Below are 20722 nucleotides of genomic sequence, written 5' to 3'. Positions count from 1 at the left end.
TATATTTTTGGGGGACAGGTAGGCTAGTAGGCCTAAGCTACAGAGTAAAACTGACAAGATAACAAATTATTTCAAATTCGTTTTCAGTTTATACTTTTCAAAACAACAAGATTTCGGTAGTGCACAAATCCGACTATGGTGTTAACATTTATGCTACGTAGCTACAGTAAGTAGGCTATTTTAAATAAAATAATAAATTAAATTAATTCGTTAATTAGCAGACATATATGCATAATAAATAAATACCTGAACAAGCAAATTGTTTCGTTAATTTTCACAAATAAACATACTAAAGTCAACGCACACGCTACGTTACTTCTACAATATACTCAAGCTATGTTTCTGTGACAATATGATGTTTTAATTCTAGGCTATATTCTAGTAGCCTAGATATAAATTGCCTGTGCGGTGACTACTCAGTTATATTTTTCCACAATTTCTCGCCCTGAATATTTTTATTCGTAAAATCGGAAAGGCGTAGACCCATCTTCAAACCAGTTTACTGACCATATTCAAAAGCACAATCGTTCATACATGTTTCTGTTTTTTATAACCTATATCCACAGTAACTCATTAATTAAATATGAAAAGTACGTTTACTAGGCCTATTTTTTTATGACGAGGAAATGTTTAAAGATAATTGCGGGCCTACAACAGGCCCAAACGCCAAAATTCGTGAAGGCAAATTTAATTGATAGAATAAGGATTTTTTTAAATCAAATAACTTGAGGCCTACATGAAAATCTGGACAATGATAACCTTTTTAATATAAACTACGAGATCCATTACCTTTATAGAGTTTGTAAACAGTGGCAGTAATTTGTTATATAATTATAAGAGAATTTGTTTAATACGCCTACATGTATAGGCTACTCCTTGAATCTTGAAAACTGGCACAGAAGAACGTGTTTGTCCAATATTTCAAGGGGAACGCTTTCGTATTATTTTGGCTGGAACGCAACAGCGGGGCCAGCCCTACAAACGCGAATGTCTGTGACTGACAAAGTGAGTGACTGAGTGAGTGATGAAGTTACACCATTGGTCGACCGGATCACATGTGTTAGGTCCAGCCATATAGGCTACTAGGTTTTAACCTGGTCTTGTTCCACTGAAACTTTAGCCCATAACAAAATCTCTTAGTAATGGTTTACTAAATCACTCAAATAAGTGAGTAGGCAGTTTTGTATATCGTAAGCTATATATATTATTTGAGTAAATTCGAGGCACTGTTTATAAACCTTCAGAGTGCGACGCATATAGCGTATAGACGCAAGTGATCATAATTCCACATCACTGACACTTTCCAGAACATTTTGATGCACGAAAAACACGTGCAAAACTGAAAAACAATGCCCTTATAGCCTACTATCAAAATGAGTATGTTTTCAGTTTCCTAATCAAAATTCTGCTCATTTCAAAACTTGCCAGACAAAATATTTCACGGGAGATAAAAATGTGCTCAATGGTTAGCTTGAAAGGAAGATATTTTAGAACGTTGTGTTCGCGCTGTCTAAAAAACCACGCGGCAGAGAAAGTCGCAACAGAAAAGCCATATTGTCAAGGTTTTCAGGGTATTATACGAAAAAAAATATAGGGTACATTTTTCTACACATCTCCGACAATTTTGCTAATACCACGTTGCCCAGTTTCACCGGCCGGCTACCAGAAAGCCATATGGTGCCACCTGCTGCACCTGCCTAAATTCGTTCATGACAGAGGAAAACCATCGCAGACAGACAGACAGACACACACACACTACAATCTTAATGGAATTTGAAACACACATAAACAATACTAGTTGAATCAATATTTTTTTACTCGGTTTATGTACATTATATAACATTTACACAATCCTGCAATAGGAAAGAAGACTAAAACAGCTCCTGAGAAATTACACTACTTAAGACAGTGAAGAGAACTGATCTTATAGGAAACTCTGCATATAGCCCACAAGTGGCTAATCAGGGGCTAAGCCTGTGCAATTTCCAAAATGTATCCACATGAGGCACTGAAAGGTCTAAATACTTCAAATACATTCTATTAGTAAAGACAACATACATGTTCTGAATGTAAATTACAAATTACCAAGTATACATTAAGTTCGACAACTTGCTGTAAAGATTAGGCATCTACTGTTCCGAAATTTAGATGTCACAGTTATTTATAGCCAGCGTCAGTCTTGTTAATTCTGGATATACAGGCACCTGTTTACATCACACTGCATTTTCTGGCAGACAAGCTCTGAAGCACGTCCCGAAACTAGGAGGCGTAATTTTTAGGTAAGGCCGTTTGGCATTAATTCAAGAGTGCCTTAAAATGGCATCCCCAAATAACCGGAACAAAGAGAAAAGGCCGAGGAAAGAACATTTGTTTTTAACCGAAGGAAAATGGACGCGGTCTAATGGCCTTTCACGGTCATCCGAGAGCTGGATTAAGTCTGTCGTGTCTCGTGGCCGCATCTAACGGTCCAATGCCAGAACAATTTAAAAGACTATTGGTTGCTAGAAGGGCATACAGACCACTAATGGTCTTCCCGCAAAATAGTTTCAGTTTACAGCCGGGCCGTGTAATGAACACACTGCCAACTGTATACCACTCGGCCCGAGTATTTTCAATGAAGCATTCGGTACGGCAAGCACATGTACACGACAAAGCGCTATACATGTTACATACCGAACGAGGTAGAGAATTTTCTGTCAATTACAAATATTACCGGACAGCCAAACATCAATAGCGATTAAAAGGGGAAAAAACGCACATATGAATAAAGCGCAATTGAACCCCACTGTGCTTCTCCACTCTGGTTTATCAGAAGAAAGCCATTTAGCAGAATTAGTATTGGCGTAGAATGTGGCGGCAGACTCACCCCCCCAAAAAAATGTAATTACGTTTTGAGCACAGAATGGCTGCAAGTACCTCAGACAGCGAGGTCAGACGCTGGGCTACAGCTATCTGATGCGCACGAGATCCCGTTATAATCTTCCTGTCACGCAAGCTGGATCAGTGCCAAACACAGAGGCCCAGATTAGATTGGGCAAAGGTTACATATTTCTATATTTTATGTGTTACCGTTCAAATATTTGCAGTCATTACAGACTTATCAAAACGCCAAAATAATATACCGGGGGTGGGATGGGATGGGAATCGGGATCCAATACTTGCTTGATTTTGGAACTCAGATGTTAAGAAAATGCACCATAACGGTTGCAACAGAGCCACTGGCAGGCAGGTGTGGCTTAGGTTAGTCCTACTCCTAAAAAAAAAAGAAATTGAGTTGTTCTTGCAGAATTTTGGCTTCTAGAAAAACCAATTTAACATGTACTCCATCGAGAAAATATACAGAAAGCCAATGTCTCTTTTCCTGTGAGTAGAAGTAGACAGAAGATAGTGGAAAAAAATGTAAAGCACCATATAACTAACCGGAACAGAGACAGAACAGGCTGTCATGCTCTGAAGTTCATTCTGAGGTTGCCATCTTCAAGTATGGCACCAACTCCCATTTGGTACTGGCTCACAGACAGTCAGGATATGGTTGAAGTCTCATATGAAATGAGAGATTTTCTTTTTGTTCTTTCCAGAACCAGAAGTGACTGGCCAATTACTAGAAGTCACCTTCCAATCTAATCCTTTATTATCTTATACAGTCCATACATGTTCTGCTCTGGAAGTTCCCTTTAAACCCAGTTTACCTGGGTGGTGTGGGGCTAGAGTACCCTCCTGCAGACCAAGGCATGTCAGACTAATGACAGATAAAGATCAGCGTCACAGATGAATAACCTATAGGCCTCAGCCTGCAACGGTAGTCTCCCCCTTTCTCCAAATGTTTAATTTCCCAGCCGTATTAATCAGCAAGTTCAGCTGTCGACTGAGGAAAGTGCAGTCACTGGGCATTGACCACCGACTTGGGCTCGAGTACGAGAGTCTGAGGAAGACGCTTCACGTGCAGCTCCACTGGCGGACCTGCTGGCCCCCGGTCGACCAGCAGGGGTCGCTGGTGTGCGAGGAGGCGCTGTTAGGGCCTCCGTTTCCAGGGTGTGGTTAAGCAGCAGTTGGGCATCGCCCTACAGGGCTACAGGCGACTGTCGGCACTGGCGCAGCCCGGATTTAATACCTGACGCACTAGGACAGTTCCTTAAAAGGATCAGCCACCCAGCATCCTCTTAAATTCATATTCTTAAAAGCACACATTTTGTTTCAAACTGCAAAGCTTTCTGTGAAAAACAGCCTTCACATACAATATGCCTAAAAAGACATGTACTTTTTAAAATGTTTTTTTGTTGTTGTTACGTTTCTTTGGTTGGCTTCTGCAAACCGTTTGTTCTTTAAGCTGTTTGAAATCACTGGTAAAAACGCCCCAACGTAAAATCCTCATCCTGTTTCAGAGGCTGAGATAAAAAAGGAATGGCCTGACAGGTGAGCTCTTGATCTTTCCTTTTAACAGATTTTGAGCTTCGATCATAAACAATCCCCCCCCCCCCCCACCCCTTCCAACGTTCCCACAGCTCGGAACTTCAAACAAAGTGTAGGGGACGGGACGGGATGGGACGGGGAATTCTACAGGAAGGGGAAGAGCCGTTTCTTCAGAATGTACAGGACAGTGGAGAGGAAGAGCGCCAGGGCCAGGAAGATCAGCAGCTTGTCTGTGAGCTCCCGCCGGTTGTACTTGGTGATCAGCCTCCTCCCAAGGTGAATAGTGCCCGTCATGGCCTTGAACTCTTCGTTGGTCTCCAGCACGGTCCTGGAGGACGTGGCTACAGGGCAGAAAATTCATGACTGACGCTTCAATGCTCTGACGCTTTCTTGCGCGTCTTGCATTGAGTGGGGACAGGAAGTTCAAGACAGGAAGAGCAAGATGCTGAGAGTCTGTCTGGACAGGGAAGCTTCTTAATTTCAATGTACTTCATACCCTGTACAAGGGTATTATCTCAAGTGAAACTGACAGTGAGGAAAAAGAGAGGCATCTTAAGCAACACTATTTATGTCCCAATACGCGTTTATAAAGGCAAAAGAACCAAATGTGAGTAGTTCAGGTTCCAGTGTTGCCTGGTCTGTAAAGTTTTTGCAGACACCAGAGGACATGCATTCTAAAACGCATAATCAATTTTCTTAGATACAACCACTTGGCACCCTTGAAGAAGCACCAAAAAAGCAGACAGACATGAAGCTCCTTGGAATGACATACAGGAAAACCACCAATCAAACTCCAACCTGCCCCTAACAGACTTCACCATCCACCAATCAACATCTAGCCTGACCCAGGAGGCTTCATAAACCAGCAACCACAACCCACCAGACCCCAGGAGACTCCACCTACCCAGAGTGCTGATGGCCTCCTCGCTCTGCTCAACCTGCTGTGACATCATCCTGCTGATGCTCATCAGACTCTCAGTGATGTCACTGGATGTTTGCGCCAGGCTTTCCTTGGTTGTCTTTCTGTGATTGGGGCAAACAGTGGCTGCATTAGTGTTCATCATAAGGGAGGCTATGCATGCTCATGGTTGATCTCAAGCTTATAACAGCGTGGTTATGACAAACAAACTGTTAGAGAACAGGAAGCAAATTTTTTTTTAATTTTAATTTTAATTTAATTTTTTTTTTTTTTTTTTTTTTTACATGAAGCTATTTTCTTCTGTTTTGGCACTAAAGTGGCTACATCAGACTGCCCTAAACCTCTTTTAACAATTGAAGTGTTTTTTTGTTTTTTTTCAACATACTAAGTCAGTATTCTAGAACTTTTTTTCAGTTACCAGTAGTGATTGTTACATCAGCATTACATTACATTACATTACAGGCATTTAGCAGACGCTCTTATCCAGAGCGACTTACACAACTTTTACATAGCATTTTACATTGTATCCATTTATACAGCTGGATATATATACTGAAGCAATTTCGGCTAAGTACCTTGCTCAAGGGTACAACGGCAGTGTCCTTACCCGGGAATCGAACCTGCGACCTTTCGGTTACAAGCCCAGTTCCTTACCCACTGTGCCACACTCCGTCCGGCATTAGAACGCTCATTTAAGAAACTTCTAATCACATATATCTTACACCTTAAAGGGTTAATAAACTCACATTTTCTAATGGTTCCCCTCACTACCCATGTTGCTCCAGAATTAATGAGTCATGGTGTTAATAAATTCTGAGGACGAAATGCTTCATGGCCAGTGGAAGAATGTTAAACACACATTGCAAAAAAAACAGTGTGACTGTTAAAAATATGCACAGTCATGCCACATGTTGACAGTAGCTTTTAAAGCCAAAACACAAATTGCACAGGAAGCACAAAATAGCAGGACTGAGATGAAACTGAGTACATTTACTGCATGTGCTGCATTACTGTGCTATTATGGCATCAGAAGTGAGGTCAAAGGAACAGTATGTGGAAATGGTATGTTAGAGGGACAGTTAATCCAAAAATTGAAAAAAAACAAGTAATTATCAGTGTCGACGTCATTTTAAAACACAGTTTCAACGCTGTTTTAACAATGTTGACACTGCGCCCCAAAATACTGCTGTGCTTCTATTGAGACTTTGTGCAGTCACACACGGTTGGCGTACTTCAGTAGAAAGTAGCATTCACTGAAACTGCACAGCAATGTCTGTGGGTTTTTGTGAGTAACCGTGTAATTATATATTTAGAAAGAGACGTTGCTGTTGAGTTTTTCATATGTAAATTTCTGCCACTTTGAGCACCACAAAAACATATCTGTATCAGGGTGAGCTGATACAGCTACCATTTCTATCAAAAGTGGTAGAAAAAATAGTGGTAAACCAACTTCAAGAATATCTCAATGGAAATGTTGGAGAAGTTTCAATCTGACTTCCGTTCTGGGCATAGCACTGAGACTGCTTTGATAAGGGTCAGCAATGACCTTCTGTGATGAGCTGATACTGGGCAGCTATCTATTTTAGTTCTTTTGGATCTCTCAGCTGCTTTTGATACCGTTGATCACAGTATCTTACTGGAGAGAATGCACACCCATACAGGGATTGGAGGCACTTCCCTTGAGTGGTTTTACTCCTATTTGTCAAACCGCCAACAATTTGTTTGTTAGGGTGATTCATGCTCTGAAAGGGGTGATGTGAGGTGTGGTGACCCACAGAGATCTGTGCTCGGGCCTCTGTTGTTCAGCCTGTATATGCTCCCCCTTTCTGCCATTACTGAGAAGTTCAACCTTGGATTTCATTGTTACACTGATGACACACAAATATACTGCTCACTTCCCATGAAACCAGAGATGGAAGTTGCTGCTTCGTCTCAGTGTCTCAATGAAATCCAGGCATGGCAACAAACTGCCTTAAATGGTAAATGGTAAATGGACTGCATTTATATAGCGCTTTTATCCAAAGCGCTTTACAATTAATGCCTCTCATTCGCCAGAGCAGTTAGGGGTTAGGTGTCTTGCTCAAGGACACTTCGACACGCCCAGGCTGGGGTTTGAACCGGCAACCCTCCAACTGCCAGACAATCGCTCTTACCTCCTGAGCCATGTCGCCCCATAAACTTAAACCTTAAACTTAACTCCAAAAAGACAGAAGTCCCCATGTTCAGATGTGCCATTTGATGGCCATTCTTTTAAACCATCAAAAACCATAAAAAATCTGGGAGTCATAATGGATCCTGAGCTTTGCCTGGATGCCCACATTAACTTGGTAAACTCGGTAGTCAAGACATCCTACTTCCACCTGCGTAATATTGTGAAATTGAGACCAATCCTGTCTAAGGAAGATTCCGAAATGCTGGTTCATACCTTTATAATATCTAGGCTTGATTATTGCAATGCTTTGTTTACTGGCCTACCAGACTCTGTTATAGTGACTTCAATTAGTACAAAATGCAGCAGCCAGAGTACTTTCCCACACACGCTGCTCAGAGAATATCACTCCTGTTCTTAAATCATTGCATTGGCTCCCTGTTAAATCCAAGGTTGAATTTAAAGTGTTGCTAACTACTTACAAAGCATTGCATGGCTTTGGACCTTCATATTTGCAGGATTTGCAAATCTATCTGGATGAATAGATGCTGCTCTGGGTAAGTGGAAACAAATCTTAAGTTCACTTTCTGAGGATGTCAACTAAACAGTTCAGCCCTCCTTACCGCTGTCTCACTGAAGCATCTCCACCCAGGAGGAGTTCATCTTTCTCCACTCTGTCAATGGACATCTTACAGGCCAGGTTAGCCTTCCTCCATGCCATCTGGTTACTGTAACCATCAGGGACAACACCGTCAACAGGAAAGAAAGCAGAACTACACAAACACACAGTTTGGACATTCACCAGAAATGACACGTGGTGCTGAGGTGTAAAAGCAGTGTAAATACGTTAGCTCATGTCAACAACTAGCTACTTCCTTAAAAGCCAAGACAGTTCACAATCTACAGGAATGAATGCCAGCTGTAGATCTAGATTTGATGGGACAGCCAGCTAACAACAGTGCCAGAACTCTCCTGTGCTGCTGTGTGGACAGTGTGATGTAATGTTTACTTGACAATGAACAGAACAGTTGCATACATGCATTTCCGACACATATGGACATATGGATTTTTGTTGCAGGCATTCAATTGAATGCTGCATCTTGAAAAAGAAGATGACAAAGACTAAGACTAAGACGAAGAAGAAGATGCTTTTCACAATAAGAGAAGACTTTCTGATTCCCATTAGGTATTCCCTGATGATGTCAGGAGTATTTAAATCATTTGCCTGGTCACATGCCCACACCGACCCCTCAAACTCTTACCTCAGCATCTGCTTACGGTGGCTCTCTGTCTCGCTCAGGATGGCGAGCTTGTCTGTCTCCTTGTCCTGCTCCTTACCAATCTGCTCTAGGTTCTGTCAGGCAGAACACTGTTAGTAGGAATCATTCCGCACAGGTTTATCACAGCCTTCCCGAAAGAACTATCTAATACTATAATTAATATAAAAATACACAATGCAGCTAAAACATAACACGGTCAGTTTTAAAGGAAGTCATTATATGTCAAACAGCTAAAGATCTGATGAGTCCCACTGACCTAATAACAGAAAAATTCTTTCACATGCTAGGACAAACCATACTTTTAGCTTTGCAAAATTCAATGCAATCTTTTGCACATATGCAAGATTACATCCTGGGAGTTTTCCCATGGAATTATGGGAAATTCTTTTGTTTTGCTCCCGTCTTAGCTTGGAATGCCTAATTGCAACTGCATGCTTCCCATGACTGCTACAACATTATGTCAACCCGAGAAGGCAGCACAAGACCATGGGCTTCCTTCTTCAATGAGTACATATCTGCGGTCTTTACAACTCTTCTTCTATGCTGGAAGGCAGTCAGGTGATGCTGTGGAATTAATTCATTTCTTCCCCCGGATGCACTAATACCAAACCCTCACAGACATAAGCATGAAGCACTCCTACACACAAGGGTGCAGCTAAGACAGTATAACTGGGAAAGCTTTGCTGTGCACTAGCAGGTCCAGGGGGGCCCCTAGAGGTGGGGTGTGTATGTAGATATATCTGTGTGTGTGTGTGTGTGCGTGTGTGCATGTGTGTACAAGGGGCCTCGCTCATATTTTCTTCCCTGCACAAATGACTTTTAGATCTGTCCCAGAGCAAACGTGAAATTCTCAGAACGTGCACATATATATAAACAAATGCTAACACACACACAAAACATTTCCTGTATGTAAGCAAGCGTGCACTCTGCATTTGATAGTGTGTGAGGCAAAGTATGAATAAATTGCTACTTTACACTGAACCTTAAACTGGCAGTACAGTTCACAAGTGTATGCATACAATAGGTAATAGATTGATCACAGCAGTTGCTAAACAGCAATGAATACACTAACAGAAAAAACACTGATAGTGGCACTGTGGTCAAGTCAACACTGAAATAAAATAATAAAAAATAAATATGAAAATACATTTTTAAAAACTACCTAACTGATTGTTACAGGAACCAAACTATTCCTGGTGACTCACCTGAATCCGCAGTCGGAGCTGACCAAATTTCTCTTTAACTTTTGAGTTTAAATCCATCAGCTCGCTTTGAGGACCTGGACATTCTCTGATATCCTGGTTTGAAACAAAATGTATTCTGTTGTCAGCTGCAAGAAAGGTAATCAAACTCTACTATATAGCTAACTGAGTGGTCTACATTAGTTATCAATCGTTTTTCCACTTTTAATATTCCATCAAATTAACAACACTCGAACCGTTGTTCGTAGTGCTCTATTCCACATACAGTGTCTTCGGAAAGTATTCAGACCCATTCACTTTTTCCACATGTTGTTACGTTATAAGCTTATTCTAAAATTGATTAAATTCATTTTTCTTCTCATCAATCTACATACAATACCCCCACAATGACAAAGCACAAACAGGTTTTTAGAAATTTTGGAAAATTCAAAAAAAAATTTTAAACTGTAATATCACATTTACATAAGTATTCAGACCCTTTGCTATGACACTCAAAATTGAGCTCAGGTGCATCCTGTTTCCATTGATCATACTTGACATGTTTCTACAACTTGATTGGAGTCCACCTGTGGTAAATTCAATTGATTGGACATGATTTGGAAAGGCACACGCCTGTCTATATAAGGTCCCACAGTTGACAGTGCATGTCAGAGAAAAAACCAAGCCATGAGGTCGAAGGAATTGTCCATAGACCTCCGAGACAGGATTGTGTTGAGGTACAGATCTAGGGAAGGGTACAAAAAAAAATTCTGCAGCATTGAAGGTCCCAAAGAACACAGAGGCCTCCCATCATTCTTAAATGTAAGAAGTTTGGAACCACCAGGAATCTCCCTGGAGCTGGCCACCTGGCCAAACTGAGCAATCGGGGGAGATGGAACTTGGTCAGGGAGGTAATCAAGAACCCGATAGCCACTCTGACAGAGCTCCAGAGTTCCTCTGTGGAGATGGGAGAACCTTCCAGAAGGACAACCATCTCTGCAGCACTCCACCAATCAGGCCTTTATGGTAGAGTGGCCAGATGGAAGTCACTCTTCAGTAAAAGGCACATGACAGCCTGCTTGGATGGAGTTTGCGAAAAGGGACCTAAAGGACTCTCAGACCATGAGAAACAAGATTCTCTGCTCTGATGAAACCAAGATTGAACTTACTGGCCACAATGCCAAGCGTCATGTCTGGAGAAAACCAGGCACCGCTCATCACCTGGCCAATACCATCCCTACGGTGAAGCATGGTAATGGCAGCATTATGCTGTGGGGATATTTTTCAGCGGCAGGAACTGGAAGACTTGTCAGGATCGAGGGAAAGATGCTAGATGTAGTTACATAATGAATTAATGTAACTGGTTATGTTACAGTAGAGAAACAGACTAACAGAGTAAATAGCCACGTGATTCTGGCTATACAAACACAGTTATCAGAATATGTATAAGATATACTGTAACTAAATTAATAAACAAAATACTAGCCACAAATCGCTAGCTAACTACCTAGCTGCTTTATAATATGCAGCTGTGAGTGATGATATGTAATGGCTTAAAAAAAAAAAAAAATTCATACTAGCATGTAAACAGGTAAGGCACTGGGCAGGCAAGCTATAAAGAATACACAGCTAACAACGTTAGGTGACTTAGCCAGCCAGTTACGTTAGCTAGCTAACTAACGTTGTTAGCTAACGTTAGCCGTACTAACGTTACTGAGCTGCCTGGCATCAAGAATAATTATTTTGCTGACGTTACACTTCTAAATCTGATTTTAGTTCAGCACAATTAGCTGCATAGCCAGTATCATCAACCCTGTGTTGCCCTGCACAAACCTGAAGCTAGCTGCTCTGCAATCTCATCATTATTCTCCTGAATCTCCTCCTCAACAACCAGCCTCGATATTCTCTTTAAAAATCAGCAGATATCCATCGTGTCAGACAGTTCACTGACACTAACGTTACTGAACGAGAAATATTCTGACTCGTCTACAGAACTGTGCATAGTGCGTAGTCTATGAGCGGCGCTGTCAGTCTGTCACTCAGAACTCTGTGACTGAACTTTACTGTACCAGTGCTAGCCATCGAATCGTCTGATTGCAACCTACTGCGCCTACTAGTCGGTTAGGTTACTTACTGCTCGATTTGAAGAGGGTGATTTGTTTATGTTAGGGCTCCATTAAAGGGAATGATATTTGGTGCAGTATCTCTTTTTTTTCGGGTGTCAAATTATTATTTATTTATTTATTTATTTGTGTCAAAGTGTCCGGGGCTGGACGAAAAACATCCGGGGCTTCAGCCCCAGAAGCCCACCCCTAGCGACGCCACTGGTACTGACCTGACCAAAAGATCTTCATAATGTAGGCTACCCGCTGGATAACCCTTCTAAGCTGACATTAACAGTTAAATGGCCGCAAAGCAAAAACGCACCGCAGTTGACCCGCGAGCGTAGAAGTGTGTTAACACAGCGACACAATTACATCCAGAAATACTATTTTTGGAAAAAAGCGCTATATTCTGTAACTGAATTTAGATCAAACCAACCATGCACAAAAATATAAAAATGCTCTTATAAACGATATGTTTATAATGCCGTCGGAGTGTTTAAAACCATAAAACCACCCCCTTAATAAAATTTAATAAAAACTGTAGGCTACTCGTTAACTTTAAATATAGGCCAACTAGTCTGATTGTGACAACTTTGTGATTTAACTGGCTCACGTTCTAGTTTATAAAACTCAGCAGTAACTTAAACATCCACTGAGCACTAGTGCCTTACTACTAGTTAAGTATTTTAGTATAAATTCTGCAGCCTACTTGAGAATACTTGGTGTACTAAATGTTGCAAAGTGTAATCTTAAGTATATTTTCCTGATGTGTAGGCTATACTTGTTCAAAAGTGAACTAAGTAGACTATCTTATTTTAAGAAAGAATGCTACATTAGTGTGCTTATAAAACTTTATGGGCCTCCTTTTGGCTGGCATGACAGCTACCCAGAGGATGATCGCATGCCATTGGAAACCACCACATTCGCTGGAGATGGGGGAATGGCTTCCTGCATTTTTAGAAATACGTCACTCAGAATTAGCTGCTGCAAGAATGCAGAGTAAAAGCAGTTAACCTGCTGTATCGGGACCTTGCAACAGGGGAAATTAAGAGATTAATACAATAGTTAGCTTATGCTGGAATGTGTGTGTGTGTGCATGTGTATGTGTGTGTGTGTGCGTGCACGTCCGTCCGGGTGTACATGCACAGTTGTATATTCATATGTATGTACGTATGTGTGTGTCTAACATGATTTGTCTGTTTTCTTTTTGTTGTTGTATCTGCTATTCTATTTCCAACTCTTAATTCCTGGTGATGTTTTTGAAAATAGAAAATAAATTTAAAAAACTGATCAAAAAAAAAAAACTTTATGTGGTCCATCTCGTCAAAGTTCCTTTATTCAAGTAGTAGGATGATAGAACAGCACCTTATTCCCAAATTCCCCTCCTCTGTCGGTGAGAATTCTTTTAAGAGCTCCAATCATATTGAAAAATTCCACAATGCATTACGCTACATCCTCTGCTTGGTTAGACTTTAGTGGATATGCCTCGACCCACTTCGTTTTGTGGTCAACCATGAGGCATGTGTACATATTGCCTTTTGGAGTTGCCATCAGTTTCCCAGCAAGATCCATCCCAACCAGTACAAATAGTTCAGACACCTGAGCAGTTACAAAAGATTTAGGAGTGGACAATGACATAATTTTATGTACAGAGAGAGATGATACATGAAGCTTTGAACTGGGATGTATTTTGTGTTGTCTCTGGCACTGAGGGGAGTTCAGGAATAAGGAGCTCTCCTATTTCCATTAATTTAAAATAATTTCTCAATAATAACATGTTAGCCTGTGCAGTCATGAACCCAAAGTGAACCCCTCACTTTTCTTATGTACTAACTATGGATACACCCCTGAATTATGCTTGAACAATTTCCAACTTTTAGTACATGAAGTATACTCATGTAGGCTCCAGAAAAATTATACAAAATTACAGAACTAGTAGGCTATTAAGCCATGTTCTGATTGGAAGTTACTTTTGAGTTTTATTAACTAAACGTGAGCCAGTTTAGTCCCACAGTTGTTAAAGTCAGGCTAGTGGGTCTATATTTAAAGTTCCCATGTAGCCTACACTTTTTCTTTTCCCTTTTTTTCTAAGGGGGTGCAGCGCTATATGGTTTGAAACACTCCTCACTATGATGGTACCATAAACAGATTGAGCGTGACTGACGAATGTTTTTTATTTTATTTTAATTTTTTAAAAATGCATAGTAGGTTTGATCTCGCCTAAATGCATTTACAACACATATCCTTTCCCCCAACGCTAGTATTTCTCGATGCAATTGTGTTGGCCGTGTTAACACATTTCTACGCTTGCGGGTCAGGCACTTTTCACGGTAAGAAGAAAACGACGGAAACAACGATGTTTACCCCGTAGCCACATCTGTTCAAAATGTAAACAAGTAAGGCATTCTTCACGGTCGGGGAAAAATTTATGACAACGTCAGCAATCTAGCTATACCGGCGCGCTTGAAAACCAAACCAACAAAATACGTGCGCTCAAGTATTGTTATCGTTTGGGCAAGAAACACTATTGACATAGAATTCCTATACACAATTTACCGATGCTCACCTGAATTAGAGCTTTTATTTCCAAGTCGTATTTAATTATTTCTTGCCCGCAAATTCGGACGTGTACATCCGAGGAGGCCGCCATTATTGTTTGGACTGTACGGCAAGCGACACGTCCAATTGATCCGCAAAAGCGTTAGTAAAGTAAGAAGCCCTAACATGACTTGATTCTGAAGGTAAAATTGCAGGAGCGGAATATTTTGGAGCTCACATGTAAACCTCGCTGCTGAACACACGTACAAATGTTGAAAGACACGTACCCTACAAAATACTGTATGTTCGCAGTTTTATAATCTGTGTTTTCGCCTTATTGTTTGAATTTAACGGGCTGGTCTGCATTACACTTGCATAGCAAATAAATGCAACCTTCCAGGCATAGATTCATATTATCGACGGCAGGTCTCGCGAGTCAGCTAAGCGGAGGTTTCGGTTCAGTTATTTTCTGCTTATTCAGGCTGCTGCAGAATCAGCTTCACGAACCATATAGGGAGAGACGGATAGTGGCCGAGGAACCGTTCAAACGGTCATCTTGTAACGGGAATGTGTCATAGAATTAAAATACCACTCAGTAGGCTATAGAACTAGTCAATCATGTTGTAGGCCTACACATTTTTTCTGCTTAATTACGTAGCCTGCCATGTTCGAGGTGATGACCTAATGGTGTGCAAAACACAAGTAGGCTAAATCTTGATTTTTGTTAATATTGGTGAACTGCATAGACAAGAAGAGCATAGTAAAATACCGGCTGATTTATCTGAACCCACAGGCTTACGTAGGCTACCTGTTAACGGTAGTGTCCCCTAAAAGAGCTTTATCTTAAAACGGAATGAAAGGACAATGTTTCTACAACATCATCATCACCCCCCCCCCCCTCTCATATGGACATTCAGAAAAGGTCAAAAGTAGTTCAAGCACTCATTTATGATTCAAAAGAATGGCATTCTGAATAGTTTTAAGGAAACATAATGCAATTCCTTTTCCTCTAATATTTCACAGTGTACTTGCTTTGCTAACTGACTGTGACAAAATGCTTCCTCTCAATTTCAATGGAACAATGAAACCAGATAAGCATGTTAAAGAATAAACACAGAAATGGTTTCTAAAGTTTATTTTTAATAATGAAATCAATTATAGAATTAGACATTTACAAGCAAATGTGGTACCAACTCCTGGTTGACACAATGCTGTGAAATAATTACAATGGTATTTGAAAAAAGTGATAAAATAAAAATACGAGGCACAATTACAAAATAAACACATTTTTCAAAATCGATTAAGATTTAGCCAGCTTGCTTTACCTCTGTACACACACAAGGCATAATCCTCACATTTCTACTCCGACAAATTGTGCCTCAGGAAAAAATAAAATAAAATAAACGTCAAAACATAAAAGCATAAACCCAGCACAACAGTTAAACAACATAAACATAAATAGCTGTTTAGATATTGTTTTGAACAGGCATATGTGAATTACAAAGATACTGTAGACCTGACTAATAGGATCAAGCTACTGTTAGTTTCAGAAGGATGCACATCTGCAGATTTTCTTAAAAATGTCACCAAAATGTCTTCAACAGAGCACTTAGCAATGAAATACAGTCTTCCTACTAAGAAACAAGATTACACTTTGGGAGTATACACACACTAATAGTTACCTTAAAAAACCCATGCTAGTTCTCAAGTAGTTTACCATACAACATCAGAAGCATGACAACAAGGGTACTGTGTGTTTTTAGAAGAGGGTGAGGTTTCTTGATTTTTTTTTCCAAAAAAAAAATCAAATGTTGCACAGATGCATAACAATTTAACAGTTTTGTGGTTTGAAGTAGTACAGGTGTATCTTCATTTTTTGTTGTTGTTATTGATGAATGTACAGAACATTCGTTGTTTTTGTTTGACGTTGATATTGCTGTCAGGTATTTTTGACTGTTTCAAGTTTGGAAGGAAATGTAACTCCTGAATAAGAAATCAGTCTGTGTGCTTGGTCAAGATTTTTTTTTTTTCCTTCTACTTCTTTTTAATCAGTATTGTTCAGTGACGGGTGGGTCTCCCACTCTGTTGATGGTGAGAAAGCATATGCCCACCCATCCCATGGGACCCTGTTCAGCCTCACATTTCTTAAGTAAAGCACCAATGTGGTAGCTTTCAGCCCTCCAGTAAACTGATCAACTGGAAAACACGTTGATCGTACACACACGTCGGCTATTTCACAAAAGCCCCGGCTATTGAAGAGAGTCATGACGCTTTACGCCGGTATCTTAGCAGCGTGAACAGATTTCGGAGCAGCCGCGGTCATGACGCATGAAAAGAAACCGTTCTAGTACTTTACAGATTCATTACTGTCGCACCGTCGGAGGTAACAGTATGTAGTTCCAACCGTAAATTTTCCTATTTTTTTATATAGTCCGTTACAATAAAAAGAAGCACATTTGTTTGACTGTTAAAGGGAATCGAGTGCCCACCCTGTTCAGAGAAGTCAGCATACTTCAATGAACTCTGAAGGTGGACTGGATTTTATAAATATTCCTGGGTCCTGTCTGAATGTAACGCTTGGAAAAGACGGTTCAAGCTGTGTGAACACGCACGTGATGTTCAAAACAGCCCAACACCACAGTGGTCTGGAAGAAGACAAAAAGGCTTACGCGCCTCTCCATCTTAGGTTAGAGATGCCAATCTCTCACACGCCATTTTCTGTTTAAAAACCAAGGTTTGTTCATTGACGAACAACTGCTGAAGGCCACCTCCGTGTTACTATGCAACACTGCTATGAGAAAGATTCATCCGAAATGTTTACAGTACAGCAAAATTAAGAGGCACATTGATCTCGATTAATTCTGAAGGGACACATCAGTGAAGTGCTTAAGACTGCCCTTACGGAATATATCTACATTTACCTTTAAAAAAAACCCCACACAAAACCCTATTTGATACAGCCCTGGGTTGACCTGCTGAATTTCCATATAAACAAATCTTCATGGTGCTGTGAATGGTGATTTTCATACTTAAATAAATAAATAAACCCATAAAACTACTAATTGGACAGGATAAAGGAAACAATAAAGAGGTGAGGACACAAACATAAAAAAGCCAAATACATCTTAAATGAAAAACAAAACACCTGCATTAATTTAAAAAATGCAATACAGCTTTACAACACAGAGAAAATAAGCTGACCATAGAGCATACAGTGAACTTCTGTGAGAGACAAATTAAAATTCATATAAAATGTAACTGTAGTTCTCTGTGGACAGTCTCTGTGTTATACGTCTTTGCATTTTAATATTTTTACCATGCTATTTTTTAATCCTTTGAAGGAAAACTACATTCATCTGTAAGGTCAATACTCAATGCAATCCATCTAGTGCAGGTCAACTACAGCTTTTTGCTGAAAATGTAATTGCCAAATTGCTGAAACATGCAAAAATAAAACTAGGAATTGAAATGTTTGGTATGTTGGGCTAAAATCAGATTAAACTTGTTGGTATTAAAAAATGTTGAACACTTGAGGGAAAAAAAGAAATCAAGTTTTAATTCTCATTTTTAATTAAGGCACCTGATTGAGCAGGCATTGTATTAAAAATAAGTTGGATATTTTGCAAAACCAAGTGCAAATACCTTTGGGGTATTTATAATTTATTCCTCTCTGATGTCTCTAGAAAGTACCCATTTGTACTTTCATGGCTTCAAAAACAGATACAGAACAGAACACAAATGGGCCAGGTTATGAGCAATATCTAGAAAATAACCTTTAATTTCTCCCAGTTTCTCCGTTGCTCATTTTCTATTATTTCAGATACTGCAGCCATAATCGAAAGGGCCTCAGCTGTCTTCACCAATGTACTGTAGATGTCTGTCAAATGCAAGGCCAGGTTGATTCCAACAATGGTTCTTAGAAGCGTACTAATTAGGTCACCTGAGCTGAAACTGCATGCACTAGGGGCCATGACAAGCACATACCCAGTACTGAGTCCTTTATCTAATGAAATACATCTATTCTACTTTATTCATTCCCACAAAAACCAAAAAAAACTTGACATACTATACAATTTTGGAGTGTAAGCACATCCGTCAGGAATGAATTGGGAGGAGGTTCTATACAATATGTATAAACTGCGTTAACATTAGTTTCAAAGCAATGCCTTTATGTATGATGAAATACAAGAGCATCAAACCTGTAGGACAACCAACAACATCCCGCAGGCAATACGAGTTTAAAAGCACAAATTTATTTTGCTGCGTTAAGACAGGACTTCTTCAGAGGTAATGCGAGACCCATCGGGTCCCCTCCAGTTCACGAAATACCATGTTTGGTTGAGTGAACTTTGCCAATGACCGCTTTTAGAAGTCGCCTGACCAGGCCAGTACAATGCAAGATCGTCCACTTTCATAAACATAGGACTATGCTGAGTGATTACTGATTATAAAGCAAACCTTTCAAAAGCCTGAGCCCCACTCTAAAAAAAATAAAACTGAAGACTAGTAATCTAAAAAAAACTGAAGAATTATAATATTTTGCTTTAAAACCTGCATAGTGAACCATCAACAGCATTGTTACATGCACACACCCTCCCATACACACACACACACACACACGTGCGCGAGACACACTGTAAGCATGTCAAAATCATAAGAAATTGAAATTGCTGACTTGCTCTCTTATCATCAGCAAAGTAAGGAGAAATAATAGTCAACAGCATTGAATTTACAACCCTTTTCTAGACTTTTAAAATGCCACAGAGTCACTCCAGGTTAAACGGTGAAGCCGATTTCATCACGTAATGAATATTTTCTTCAACAATACACAAAGAACACCTTGCTTTTTAATTTTGTGAAACTACAGCAATAAAAAACTCTCTGCTATTTGAGAACGCAGCAGATGCAGCTGAAAACATCCAATCCCCTTCTCATTAACGTTCGCTCATCACCAGTTTGGGCCCATGGCCAGCCTGAAGTGCTTTTAGTTGTTTACAGTACAATGAGAGCCAGGATATATTTCCACAGCAACAATGGTTTACACCTAAGCTTGGCTAACTTTTGTGAATGGATGAATGGCCTGCGGCGCCTGTCATCTAATTAACTCTCCACTGCCAAGGGCGTATTGCATACAGTACACGGATATAGGCTTTTCCTCTGAACCTATCCAGAGAGGAGAGCTTTCAGCAAAAAAAATAAAGTCTCCAGACACAGCAGACGCCCCCCAAATCAGAGCAAAACTAAGAACATTTAAACCAGTAATTTAAAAAATAATAATTGATGTGGAAACATTCGGAAGATATCCAGACACTTCTTTATATATATACATACTATATCAACCTGAAGAGAAGAAGCCGAAGCAGATTCTGCTTTCCATAGGAAATCTCCACTGAAGGCAAATGATTCATGACATCATCATGAGTCATCAGAACAAAAGAACTCTGCAATGATTGGATGTCCTCTCTAGACTTTACACTCTCTTCCTGTCTCTGTCAGGTCACTGAAGTTCAGTGCTCACACTGCAGCATTCTGATGAGCTGGATATAGCAGCAATTGTAAGGAAAAAAAGAAAACATACTTTAAAAAAAGAAGACAAAGTGCTTTCTCTTTCATCTTACATGTAATAATAAACACACTATTTTAGCATATGCTACTGTTTATTTACAAAAGGAGACACTGTGGTCAAGACAAAACCATGGACGGAATAGATGATGTCATCTACACTGCCTGTAATAACTCTCTCTCTCTCTCTTTCTCTCTCTCTCTCCTTTAACATTCTTAAACATCATTCTGGTTTCTGAGAAAGTATGCCATCTTAAATGATCCCAAACAATATCATGAGGTAAGTCAGGCCTATGCTGTTTCTATGCAGGGGCTTCTGAAGACAAGTGGAAATCAGAAGTCTTTTTTTTTCTTCTTGCTACTACTGCACAATTACAACAATCTTAAGATGGAAAACAAATTGAAATTCAAATAAAACAACCCCTCTGAGATACCGGCCAGTCCCTCTCAAAACTTCAGCTGAGCTTGCGTTGAGATACTTTTGGCACATGGCCATATAAGTCAGGGTATATTAACGCATTACTGCGTGCATTTTAGAAAATAAGGTGAAATCCAGCTCGTTCTCAGTTCGAGCAGCT

At 40.0% G+C, this 20722-nt stretch overlaps 1 protein-coding gene across 1 annotated transcript; it reads right to left on the bottom strand.

Annotated features, from left to right (window-relative positions):
* Nucleotides 1-1794: 1794 nt before the first annotated feature.
* bnip1b (BCL2 interacting protein 1b) lies at nt 1795-14755 on the bottom strand. The gene is made up of 6 exons (XM_064352007.1): nt 14611-14755; nt 9964-10056; nt 8741-8832; nt 8102-8206; nt 5315-5433; nt 1795-4751 (listed from the first exon to the last, which is right to left on the bottom strand). Exons 1-6 carry the CDS (start codon nt 14692-14694, stop codon nt 4555-4557), a joined length of 690 nt encoding a protein of 229 aa, XP_064208077.1. The 5' UTR covers nt 14695-14755; the 3' UTR covers nt 1795-4554.
* Between the last annotated feature and the right edge of the window lie 5967 nt (nt 14756-20722).

The sequence above is a fragment of the Anguilla rostrata genome, chromosome 9 (genome assembly GCF_018555375.3).
Source record: "Anguilla rostrata isolate EN2019 chromosome 9, ASM1855537v3, whole genome shotgun sequence".
Classification (NCBI taxonomy): Eukaryota; Metazoa; Chordata; class Actinopteri; order Anguilliformes; family Anguillidae; genus Anguilla; species Anguilla rostrata.
The sequence above is the reverse complement of the archived record's forward strand: the minus strand, read 5'-3'. Positions and strand labels throughout refer to the sequence as shown.